Source organism: Bolinopsis microptera, chromosome 4 (genome assembly GCF_026151205.1).
Source record: "Bolinopsis microptera isolate Bmic1 chromosome 4, MBARI_Bmic_1.0, whole genome shotgun sequence".
Classification (NCBI taxonomy): Eukaryota; Metazoa; Ctenophora; class Tentaculata; order Lobata; family Bolinopsidae; genus Bolinopsis; species Bolinopsis microptera.
Window position 1 is genome coordinate 7,428,566 of NC_087075.1, and position 13,462 is coordinate 7,442,027.

General features: G+C 36.5%; 1 protein-coding gene across 4 annotated transcripts in view; it reads left to right on the forward strand.

The window, feature by feature from the left end:
• The first annotated feature begins 7,337 nt into the window (after positions 1 to 7,337).
• Positions 7,338 to 13,462, forward strand: part of LOC134814507 (myotubularin-related protein 13-like) — a 71,453-nt gene continuing 65,328 nt past the window's right edge. For all 4 annotated transcript variants that reach the window (XM_063822655.1, XM_063822657.1, XM_063822658.1 and 1 more), the window contains exons 1-8: positions 7,338 to 7,467; positions 7,583 to 7,671; positions 7,943 to 8,136; positions 8,313 to 8,424; positions 9,214 to 9,324; positions 9,996 to 10,131; positions 11,993 to 12,125; positions 12,464 to 12,584. In XM_063822655.1, the coding sequence (XP_063678725.1) occupies positions 7,374 to 7,467; positions 7,583 to 7,671; positions 7,943 to 8,136; positions 8,313 to 8,424; positions 9,214 to 9,324; positions 9,996 to 10,131; positions 11,993 to 12,125; positions 12,464 to 12,584 (990 nt within the window). In that variant the 5' untranslated portion in view covers positions 7,338 to 7,373. The remainder of the gene's footprint in view (positions 7,468 to 7,582; positions 7,672 to 7,942; positions 8,137 to 8,312; positions 8,425 to 9,213; positions 9,325 to 9,995; positions 10,132 to 11,992; positions 12,126 to 12,463; positions 12,585 to 13,462) is intronic.

Here is a 13,462-nt window from a genome sequence, read left to right on the forward strand (position 1 = left end):
GATTAATTGTGATCGATCACAGTATTACTATTAACATTTAACATTTCCTTTGATAAAACCTTTGAAGCCCCTTAATTAATATTTATTAATTAATCAATAATTAATTATTAACCCCTCAAAGATACAACAATTTCAGCAATTCGTTTGAAGAGCACAGTTCAACCAACTCAACATTCGAGTTATTATTATTAGCAGACATCAGAAAATAATCACTGATAAGAGAAACCCGCACCCTCGAGAAAAAAGGTGATATGATTCAACAACATCGGGTAATAAGAATCAGCGGGAGAGGTGACATTGTAATAGGGAGACAGAGGCAGAGACATAATTAATTAATTAATTTATTAGTTAATCGATTGCTTAATCGATTAATTAGTTAATTGATTGATTGGTTAACAGCACTCCGCACAATGACACACAGATAGTTCTAGGAATACTCTTTTATTTAATAAGATTTTTATTGTGTTTGATGAGCGGCGTGATCCTGCGTGCTACCACGTCATAATTTTAAATTTAAAAAGTATTTAATAAATAAAAATTGATTAATAGCAATGAAAAGGTATTTAATAAATTTAGAAAAGTAAAAAAATGTTCATCTGGACAATTGCAGTATAATGAAACTTATGAGAAATTTAGTAAGACATGTTCTTCATTGATCATGCCTCAATCATAAATATGCTGTGAAAAGCTTCTTAAAAATTATGAAAGATTTAGACTAGCCCTGGTGTAACTACTTACTATATACTCGGTGTTTCCAGCTCTTGTTAAAAATGCGCGCTCGCTGTGTAAGTACACTTATGCCTCACAGCAAGTGTGACGCGCACTGACTGCGCAACATGACAGTACTTGGCAACACCACGGGTAACTATGGTAACCACTATTAGTATTTATAATAACCATGGTAACTTACACTAACTAATACTAATTAGTGTTATTCAAACTCAGTTAATTTATTGTGTAGAGCAAAAATTTGAATTTTATAATTTCATTCCGCGGTAGCATGTGGTAAATGAGCGTTCACATGGAATGCAATCACTAAGTCGGAGGGAAGGGTCTAGGGGCTTCAAATAATTCAATTAAAACAAACAAACTTTGTGTATAAGTGCTCATAGAGGTGGGGGTATAAAATGGCTTTAAGTGCTTACGTTTCATGTGGACGGTCATAACGTCAAAATAGGATAAACAAAACCAAAAACTCTATTATTATAAAGGGGTTCGACATTTTTAAATTATCATTTAGTTGAAGGGTCTTTTAAGATTAATATTTAGAATTGTTGAAGCAGAAATTTGCGAATATTTGGCTGAATTGTTTTGAGAGCTTGGCAAGGGAATTTCTTAAAAGATGTTTGTCGATTTTATGGTTTTTCTTCGATTGATGTCTTTTTTGGACACCAATTAGTACCGATTAGTACTACCTAACTGTCACCTACATGTTTTTATCAAAACTAGTATCCAATAGTATTTTAGCATAGAAAGCTAGGTTTTTTTGCTCTATTTTTACAGAGACAACCCCAAGTTTTATACTTTTATTCGTTCAGCTGGTAAAACTTAATTTAAAATCTACTAGCGTAATTGGCTCCCAGATGATTTTCATTCAAATTATTAACTATTTCAACACAACATTATTCCAATATTCCTTGACGAGTTTGTATTTTATATATGAGCTTAGCGCAATGATATAACAGTAACAATATATGATATAAAACTGAAAGTAACGTTGTGACACCTGGTAACAGTTCATTTAAAACCTAGATATTTTTCTAGAAGAGACAGTTTTTATCATCCATAACCCAGTTTTGTTCATAAAAAGGGACAAATTAATTGAGCAGAGTTTGATTTTTTGAACTTGTGAGACAGGACGGTTTTTAGCAGTTAATTACACAATTAATTAATTAATTAACAAAACAGTTAATTATCTAATTAACACAGTTAATTAGTACACAATACACTACGGCTACTTTGTACACTTTTTATGGAAATCAAGCTTTATTTTGTGATGGATATACAGCCCCAGTTAATGGTGTATGATGAAATGGAGTTTTTGTTGGAATTTATGTTAAAGTTAAAGCCATATTAGGAAGCGCTTTTGGAGCTGTGTGAAATGTGGATTCATCATTTTGAAGATTTTAATAGGTAGTTACAATTGTATCAATGCGACTATGTAAAAACCCTACACTTAAAGGAATATTTAATCCCTTTTTGTAGATTTCCTTGAAATTAAATTATTTAAAACGTACAAGTCAGAGTCACTTACCATTTATCCGAGTGTGTTTACAAGGTCGCTCACAGTACATCAAATTGTTGTACAATAATTTATTTTAGGTCTCTTGAAAAAGTCGTTTCATTTTGTATACCAAAAGTTGTCTAAAAAATAAAAATGATAATAAAACAATTTCCTTGACACACGCTGCAACCCCTTTTGATCGTGAAGCCGGCGGCCGCACTCTCCCGGCGTGCACTTGTATCACGTTTAAACAGGTTACCTGGGGACCCCAGGCTATTATATTTATGTCTATAATCATATCCGAATAAAGATTCGGCAGAATTTTGGGCACTCAAATTGTTATTCCTTGGCCAATTTTTTATTGTTTCATGCATGATGCACATTTGAAAGACCTCGTTACAAACTTGTCAGCCCTTAAACTGGCTGCCGGAATGCGTGACTCAATCACGAGTGAATATAGAAAACCTGCACCTCCGCACATTTACTTGCACTGCAGCTGTTAAATATAAAGATAAGTGCAACTCAAGTCTAAATGAATGTAACCCTGCACTAATCACACATCACAGGGTGCTGGGTGAACGGGAAACGGAGAACAAGCTCTGGTACGGTGGTGACGTCATAGTTACGTGACCTCGATCAGGCTCATAGTCACGTGATCTCGGGCTCATAATCACGTGACCTCAGACCTTATCAACTGTGTCTGTAAGCCTCCCTGTTATACCTGATCTTGAGGTGATCACAGGGAGACTAAAATGCAAAGAAACTGCTGCTATAACTGCCGCTAACAGTTAGCAGCAGTAAGCAGCAGTTAGCACTAGCAGCAGTCAGCAGCAGTTAGCAGTAGTTTCCTTTGCACTTTAGTCTCCCTGTGTGATGTTGCTCTAACCAGAGCCCTCTCACTTTCACTTGTGAAACAAGCGCGTCACGCAGTACGCGTATACACAATACACATGGCTATGTGGATGTGTGATGTAAGACATTTCGTTAACCATTAACCCATGAATCAATTGAAAAAGTGTTGTAGCGCGATTTGACGGATGTTACTCGTCTAAATTTCTTCGGCACGAGCTACGAAGTAGCGCGCGCCGGGCCAAATCATTAACAATGGTCAATAGCGCGATGCGTTACATCTCTAGATCGGCGAGATGCGCTACTGTGCCGCGCCGAGCTGAGATGAATTGACATCGTCAATTAAAAAAGTGCAAATGCTAATTAATGCTCATTGGAAGTTAAGTGTGCGCGTGACCAGCATATTTTGCGTAATCGTTTATAACCAATTGGGCCTTCAAATAAAAACACATGCACGCTAACTACCAATTGGAAAGAAGTGAGATATACGCTACAAAAGCTTTGACCATTGTTAATGATTTGGCCCGGCGCGCGCTACTTCGTAGCTCGTGCCGTCGAGAAGAAAGCGGCGCGCGCTACTTCGAAGAAATTTAGACGAGTAACATCCGTCAACAAAAGCTCCGCGCGCTGAGTTAGATTACAAAATCTGATTATTGGATTGTAAAATCGCAAAAATGCGTGCGTTTGAGAGGGTTCAAATGCGCCAAACTTATTATGAACATAATAACCTGGGGTCCCAGTTGATTCACGATGTCAATCCTTCGCATTTCGCCGATGTGAGTGGTTGCGATAAGCATTATTGGATGCGCGCGCGGCCCAGTAGTGTATCGCGCTATAAGGTCCCAGGTACGTATAAATTAATTAATTTACTAGTCTCTCGCTCGGCGCGGGTCATGTCACATATTAATGTTTGTCCATTCGTTATTGTTATTGCATACTGACCTGGTGCGTACGCTCTTTCGAAGCTTCGTACTTAATTGATTAACATACTATATACGTTAAATGCCACTTTTGATCTCGCGCGAAGCCGATATTTATGATACGTAACATGTATGATCATGATTAATTGACGATGTTGGATGTCAATTCATCGCAGCTCGGCGAGGCCCTCAGGCCCTGTAGCGCATTTTGCCGATCTAGCGAGGAATTGATGAATTACAGCAAGATACGCGCCAAAAGACGCGCTGTTACGGAGTGATGTCAACGATTACTTTAAACACACAAATGTCATTATAATTTGGCGTGACCGGTGATAGTCTGAAAAGGAAAACACATATAGAAATTATTACATTACTAAACAAGGAGTATAAGTTTACAAAATTGACTTTGTGCAAACTTTCGAGACGGTAATCACATTCGACTGAAAGAACGTGTAATAGATTCATTCTGACGGCCCATGATATACTTTTCCTGATCAAAGCACAGGGGTGCCATAGTGCAAATAAACTGCTGCTAACTGCTGCTGACCGCTGCTAACTAGGCTGCTGAGTGCTGACTGCTGCTGAGTGCTGCTAACTACTGCAGTCAGCAGCAGTTAGCATCAGTTTTTTTGCACTATGACACCCCTATGCCCTAGCTGTGAAAGGTGCATCTTGTACACATGAGACATCATAATTGAGTGCATGCGCAGCGTGGCACAGTAACGCATTGCACTATAATTTTGTACGTACATCGGGTCAAAATTTTTCGAGAAGAATTAGACAGCGCGCGCGCTAATTTGAAGAAATTTAGACGAGTATCTTTTATTTACCATTTAAGATCAATCATTCGTCAAATAATATGCGAAAAATTAAACTTATAAAAAGCGCCGCGCATTGTTTTTTTGGCGAGCCAGGTACGTAACTGGTAACGCGTGAGGCTGTAGTATGCAGCAGTATTTTAAGAAAACATAATTTTATTATTTAGTACCAATTTAATAGAATGAGTTGAATATTTTAAAAACACTACATTATTTGAAATGTTTCAAAAAATTTCATCAAGTTTACAGTATGCGCAGTATATTTTAAAAAGCCGTGCTTCTGATTTAATGTACTGATTTAATTTAATTTATTAAGTTGATTGATATATTGTTTGAATGAGCTTTTCACTCAATAAATTAAGAGCCTTGCTTCATTTATTCACACAGCACCACATAAAAACTATTGGCGTGCACCACTGCAAGCTAAATTAAAGGGCTCTGGTTAAAGTCATTTTTCAGTCAGTAGATAGATGTGATTAGACCAATAATATTGTGGTGTTATTGCATCTTACGACAAAGATAAAAATGTGCCTATTCAGACAGTCCTCTAAGTATGATATTCTTGCATTAGATTTAAGGATATATTTTGAACCATACAAAAATATTGTATTTGATCAATAATTAATGTTGGTGGGGAAATATTTATTATATATTTGTTCACATAGTGCGATTGTATTTTGTAGACATGTGTGATGATGTTATGTCATAAATTTTACTTTACTTTTACTTTACTTTATACGGTGCCAGTCAGCTCACCTAATTTTCTAGTAAATTTCTGGGATGTTTAGAATATACACTGCTGAGTTTATAAGTCATATATATATAATAAGTCATATCTTAATAATAACTAGTGGTGTTCTTAAACTTTAATTTATTGTTATTACTCGAATGACCATTGCTGAAATTATCTGTATATAACATTGTTTTTTTCTTAATAGTAAAAGTTAAGATTTTAAGATGACGGGTAGAAGCCAACATACAACATCAAAGATTTGAGATTACATTTAGACACAGCTATTCGATTCTAAATTTTGAGGCACGAATGAATATCCAAGAGAAAATACTCATGGAGATTCTTGATTTTACTTAAACTTTTACTACATCGGTTGCTTTAAACAGGATTAAGACCGGATCTGCTTATTCTAAACATCCATTATTATGTCATATAAATAAATGTGTAAATTACCCTTCATAATATTATATGCAAAATGCCCCCTTCTCATAAGAAAATTTAAAACACTTTTAAACCAATAATACTCAACCCAAGTAAAATTCATCATTGAATGACTTTATCAATCAGCCAGATAAATTGTCCTAAATATACTTTTATATCATGATGTAAAACTGCCGATTGTCAATGATGGAATTCTAGTCCATTTGTAGTCATTAGCTTATTGCCCCAAATTACTAAAAGTGAATGGCCTCCAGCTAAAGTGTGTCAAATCAAATCAAATCAAATAATAATGAATAATAATAAAGTTGAAACACCACTGTAAATAAGTACATTCTCATCCCTCCTCCTTACGCTAAAATTTCAAAGCCAGGTTAAATATACTTAACCTAGGGGCTAGGTGGCCTAGTGGTTAGAGCATCGCCTTCTGCGCAGAAGTTCCAGGGTTCGAATCCCAGTGTCACCTAGTCTAAGGAGTAGCTAAGATTCCATTGGATCTATGCAATCTCCTCGGTCGACTCAGCTGAATGATTAAGGGTTAAATGAGGAGGGTTACCTGTTAAAAGTCCAAGAAACTTCCTAGGATACCCCTTCAGTACATACTGTAAACATAGTACTACTCTGCCCACAATAAGGGGCCATACTTGTTTCAATTATGTAACTGTATAGAATTATTATTATTATTTAGTACTATTACTATTAAACTATTAAACATTGAGAAAGTTCTGGTGAAAAGATTAACCTAAAGGAAATTTAACTTGAGAGAGGTTAATTGAACCTGTTTGGAAGTCCCAGAGAGCAATAAACTTGGTAATTTTGCTCAAAATTTTCGGCCTGCAGTCAACATTCCTTCCAGTGATCATCTATAGAGACAAAACCTTTCTTTTTTGAAAAAATTCAAGTGAAAATATTTATCTGAAGGAAATTTAACTTGAAAGAGTTTAATTTAACCGGTTTCAAAGTCCCAGAGAGCAGCAAAATTGATCATTTTGCTCCAAATTTTCAAAGCGGTTCTAAACTGCATAAAAATCCAGGAAAACAAAATTAAGGAGAACAATTGTCTGTGGCACCTCAAGGAGAGTATTTTAGAATGGTTTTAGGGCACCATATGTTACAAATATCCTCCCCAGGCGATTTCCCCCTCTGCCTTTGTGGTCACCAGGTGATCGCCATTTGGGTGGAAACCTTGAGCTTACCCCTTTGCCCCGGACACATGACAGGGGCCCTGATCATCTTGTCACAGCAAGCACATGGAGAAAGCCACAGAGAATTAATTATAATAGCGTAAAGTGATGTTGCAAAAACCTTTTAAATTATTATTGATTAATTATGTACGGATTGCATAATTCTAAACAAAATCCATTAATAGAGCAGAGAGCTATATGTAGTTGATGGTACGCCACCTCGTCGATTATGTAGCTATCGTTGAACTAATCGCGGATGATACTCATGACTTAGATCTCGACGACGATAACCATCCCAGGGGTAAATATAACAGTTTGTTAACTTTCTCCATCAGATTCACTAAATAGGTAGTCAATATTCTTAGAATTATGTTGTGAAATAATGATAATTTTTGTAACACTGGATATTATTTCAGAAGGTAGCGGTGTACAGGGGCGTGTGCTCCAAAGGTTCCCAAAAGAGGACTGGGAAGGCTTTGAATTTCCCGAGGATGGCATAGTCAAGGTAAGTTCACTTCTTACCAAGTTATAATACTACTGTAAATAATCAAATACAAACTACTTATTGTCAAGGTAGGGTCATCTCTTACCTGATTAAACTAGTAAATAATCAAATACAAAATACCTACAGGTTAGTTCACCTCAGATTACCTAATACTAGTAAATAATCAAATACAAACTACTTATTCCGTGTGTTGATTGGTATATTTAATGTACGCTTCTTATTTTATCTATGATTCATATAGCTATAGCCATTAATTAAACTATTCCCCCAGTTTTGCCAACCTGGTGGATGGAAAACCTACAACTACCCAAGACCTCCAGAATGTTTCAACTTTGTTTTCACCAATGTGGAGGGAGCTTACACCTACGTAACGTGTTTGTCTGTATTTGAGACGTGTAACGATGTACTGGAAAACCAGGACTGTATTGATACTGATGATGATTTGAAGCCCTCCTTCTTTTACAGGTTTAATAATAATTGAGGTACTGATGTAATGGTCCAGTTTTATATAAAACATTCCAGAAGGATACATGTTAAGTTTTTACAACAATCATGAAAATAAAATGCAATAATAATGCACTCTGTGTACATAAGCCCCAGGCCCATAAAAGACAAATATAATGACAGCAACATAACCTCAGAAGCGACAGCAAGAGAGCATCTCTAGCTACTAGCTCTGAGCTCCCGCAGACAGTGTACGGTCCAAAGTGTTTCACTATACTCTCATCATTTCCTTTCTATGATACTTTCAGGGTCAGTATAATGCAATATATTGTATAATATATTATTATGTTGATACCTAGAAGTCCTTACTTACCAGGTGATAAGTACTGTTTTAGCACCTGGTAAAGCGTTTCTAATGAAAAACAGTTCTTTGCCGGAGAAATTATGAGATTTTATTTCGCCACAGATCCAAACTTGAAGTCATACCCGGCCCTTGGCTTTGATAATCCATCAAACTCCTCTGAGATGTCTGTTAGAGGACCATGCAACTAGACACAAAATTAACATCTATATACAATTTAGTCAGCCTATAAATGCGCATAATTATCTTATTTTATTCACATAATAAAAGATCAATCTTTGTTGACAAGCTCTCTACAATAGTTATTTTACTTACGACAATTAGCGAAATTTCTTTCACTGTTATTAACTACATCTCACCTCCTATCATATCCAAATTAGGAAATTTCCTTCTCAGCCAAATTCCAGTCCATCAAGATAAATCAGGAATGTCCGAAGCTAAGTGGGCATTACCTCCGCAGTGCAACACTGTTACCCCCGTAACAGTGTAACCCCCGTAACAGTGTTACCCCCGTAACAGCGTTACCCCCGTAACAGTGTAAACCCCGTAACAGTGTAACCCCCGTAACAGTGTTACCCTCGTAACAGTGTAACCCCCGTAACAGTGTTACCCCCGTAACAGTGTTACCCCCGTAACAGTGTTACCCCCGTAACAGTGTTACCCCCGTAACAGTGTTACCCCCGTAACAGTGTTACCCCCGTAACAGTGTAACCCCCGTAACAGTGTTACCATCACAGGAATGCTTGTGCGAGCTGTACTCCCGGTTTATTGAGAACAGCAAGGTAATGAACGAAACGAAGGCTCTGACCGGTGTAGAGAACATCATAGCTACCCTACTGGCTACAGAGGTATGTAGCTTTATCTTATTGCTATCTGTTAGACATTTACATTTTACATGGTTGCAGGGAATTACGATTGTGTTTTTAAATTTGGGGTTTGCGACTGAGAATTCTGTATGGTTAAGTACTTATTTGTTAAACTATGCACAAGCAAGTACCTTACAAAGTTCTATACTATCTGGAGGTTTTATTATTAGGACTCACTGCAATCCAAGCGAAGCCTGATAATCTTAATATAACCGACGTAACGAGGAAAATTCCCGAAATAGCTAATGCAACAGGACCTTATCATTTTATTCCGATAATAAAACAGAATAATATGTACTTAACTTGACTGAAACTATTTCTGCTTGGTACGAAGAAATTTAGGGTACGTTAAGGAACATTGTCAGCCTGGTAAAGGTCGTGTCTTAGAGACCGCCAGTATCAGCCAATTGTTACAGAGCTGGAAAATAACAAAAATCAGATGATATTAAATTGCTGGAACGTTTCAACGCAGCACTAGGTTCAGTGAAATGTGAATAATACGAATAATATCTTAAGGCCAATTGCAATAAACAAATAAATAATACTAACACTGATTTCAAATGGTATGGTCCTTGGAAATTGCATATTATAACCACTAAAAGTACACTAAGTGACTTAATTGACCCTAATTGACGTAGTATCCAATAACACAGGTACCGGATCACCACAGTATAGAGCGTCCCCTGATAATAGACCTGGAAGGTAGGGCTATCAACGTGGAGCGACTCAACCCTAGCTCTCAACCCCCCTACACAGGGACCTCCGTCTACAACCTTGTTTCTACTATCGGTTAGTTTATTTAATTAGTTTAATTAATTAGTTTAATTAATTTCCTGTTCATTAACATTCTTTATTGATTTAGAGTTATTTCATCAACTGATTGGACTTAAGAATGGTCGTATGAGGTCAGTATATGCATGTAGGTGAAATATATAAGTTTATTCGACGTCAATCTTGTTTAATACATTTTATGATGCCAAATAAGCACAGTTTAGTTTAAGTACAATATATTTACATGTTAATTAACATATTACAGCGTGCTCGCAGTTGAGTGCTCACATATTTCACGTACACTAGTTTAATTGAGCAGCATACTAGGAATAATGGCGTGGTTTAAATTTAAAGTACGATTATTTCACAACATGGATAACGTGCACATTCACTTGGATTCCAGCGCTGGTGTTGCGCGTGTGTGACACTGAAAATCATCGTTAAGTACTAAGAGTTGGTCAATAATCTATCGTGTGTAGAATTAGCGCTGGATTGTGACGAAATTTCGTGAGCTAACGGGTGTTCCAATCGCGATTAATCGGCACGAACGAGTTTCAGATATAATATTTAAAAAGAATTTAACGAAAAGAATGTGAACTTTAATGTACTCTTTCCTGCGACAGCTGAGGTCCAAAAATGTGTGGAATTCAGGGGAGCTGTGACATGAGCGCTGAACTCGAGTGTAACTATGGAAACTAGTAGTGTAACTATGGTAACTAGTAGTGTAACTCGAGCTATAGGAGAGATAGTAATGGTTTCATCGTTATAAACTGAATAGTTTTAGCCTCCAGCGACCACTTTTAGCCCGACCTTAGTGTCGGTATGCTTAGTGCTTACTCACTGCACTACTATATTTTAGGGTGACTAACTTTGATAAATACTTTTGCCGCGTGGAGTTCAACTTTAATTATAATAAGTTTTCATCGAGACTATGGGAAGGGTTGTGACCCAAAATATACGCAGGAGAAAATTTGGATGTTTTTCGCAGCTTAAAAAAGAATAATTTAAGAATGTATTCTCCATTCCATCATAAATAATATTCCAATCCGGATTTTACATATTCTCCGTTCATTACATTGCATCATCTCCAAGGGGAGAATCATTTCTCCATACATCTTGAGTTTCATCGCTTCAATTTAAAGCAACGCTGGCATTTAATCTGACATCATGATACTTAAATGATGATTGGATTAGATGTTTGTTGTTCTTACCATGTATACCATTTTACATTGCATTTTCACGCATACCATGTACAAAATATAGTCTCGACAATAAAATATATCTAAAATTTGCGCCAGAAATAATCGTGATGCTGTTACACATTAACGTCAACACGGTCTATTTAGTTATTTCCTACCAATTGAGATGTAATTGTTGGGCCATCAACGTGCATTACTGGGATTACTGACTCGAACTCTATTTCGAATTTATTATATTATAGACCCAGAGCTGCAGTTGCCCTGTGACGAGCTTTGCACCAAATAATTTGTCCAATAATGGTGTTGAAAGAATTGAATTATGTAAAACGAAACTATGTGTAAAACTATGATTTGAACACCTACAAAAATGTTTACAAATTAGGAATTCTGCAAACGATAACTTATTAAACTCGGAGAGGCTATAATCACGTCCGGAAATAAATGTTCATGTAACAAAATATATCCCATTTAATTTATAGCATTATGATCGTGCGTCGCAGTATGCCTACTTAATCCAAAGTTTCGTTTGTCGACAAAAGCCAAAACAAAATAAATAACCTTATTAAAGATTCTTAAAAATCGAAGAAAAAGTTCAAATTCGAATTAGGAAATTCGAATCAATTGAACTTTTTAAATATCATCAGATTGTTACTAGTAAACACAAGGAAATATCTTCCCAGGAATTGGACACACTCTGCAACTGGTGTCCGCAATGATAACGGACCACAAGATCATGTTTATCAGCAGCAACTACAGTACCCTCTTATCTGCTGCCAGCGCCGCTCTTAGCCTTATATACCCACTTACCGTCAGGTAATTATCTAATTAGTTTAATTAGCGTTAATTATTTAACTAATCATAATTAAATAATCTTTAAGTATTATATGACCACTAGCCGTCTTAATACTACACTGGGACGACTTTTCAAAGAGTACTATAAAAATCTTAATACTTATTCTTTGAATAAACAATTCTACTGAACATAACAAAAGTTATGTGAATGATTTTTTGTCAGTTCTATAATTATATTATTATTATAACCACTTTTTAAAATACATTATGATACGGATTTTATGAACATGTATCAATACAGTGCTGTATAATTATTTAAATATTATTTATTAATTAACTAACGGTCCCTCCCTCCGCAGGCATTACGTGTTCGTACCAGTGTTACCTAACTGTTTACTAGCGGTTGTGGGTAGCCCCACCCCTTACGTTACTGGTATTCACGTATCTAGCCACAACTTCATACTTCAGGAGGGTTTTGTGGTAAGTTTAAAGTAAAATAAAGCAAGTTCAAGTAACTTAGTATTTAGTAACATGTTGAACGTTGGTGCCCATTTTTGACACCGCTTCTTTAGTCGCGTTATTTCTTTAGTTGCACCATTTTTAGTGGAGCTGTTTCCCTTAATATGGCACTTTTTCTGCAGTGACGCCAATGTTTTAGTGACATTTTTTGTTTATTTCGTTATTTGACTTCGTTAGATGGAGAAGTACAACTTGATCACGTTCCCTCCATTAGTCTTGAAAGCTGTCAGAGTAGCTGAGAGTCTCGACTTTTGAATTTTAATTATGCACATAATATTGGTGCTTAATTATGTACATAATATTGGTGCTTAACACGCCCCTTCAAAGCATTCTGGACCGTCTGGTTGGCCCTGAGTTTCGTCTTCTGTTTCTTCAATGGGTTCTCTGTCAACAAGGCAAAAGAGAACAACCCATGTAATAACTCTGTGACTCTGAACTACTTTTAGATTGAACACAAAACACTACATTGATATGTAAACATATCCTGCAGCTTTACAAGTTTTAAACTATATCGCTCTCTGTACAGCTAATGCCACGGCTTTTGGTCGGTTCTCAAGAACTGTAGTCTGACTAGATGTAGACAAGAAAGTGGCAGTTTCCACTAGAAGTCTACAAATCGTCTATACTAGGAGCTAGGAATATCACACGCGTCTCACAGCTAAAGCACATGAGCAGCGGGATATAAAATACTCTGAGCTGAGTAATGAGGGAGGCCCTGAAATTGTCAAATACCATGGGACCCCCATGGTGTGTGACAATTTCAGGACCTCCCTCATTACTCAGGGTACACTACACACCATGGCCCTTAATTTGCTTTTTGCTAGCCTGTCACATGACCA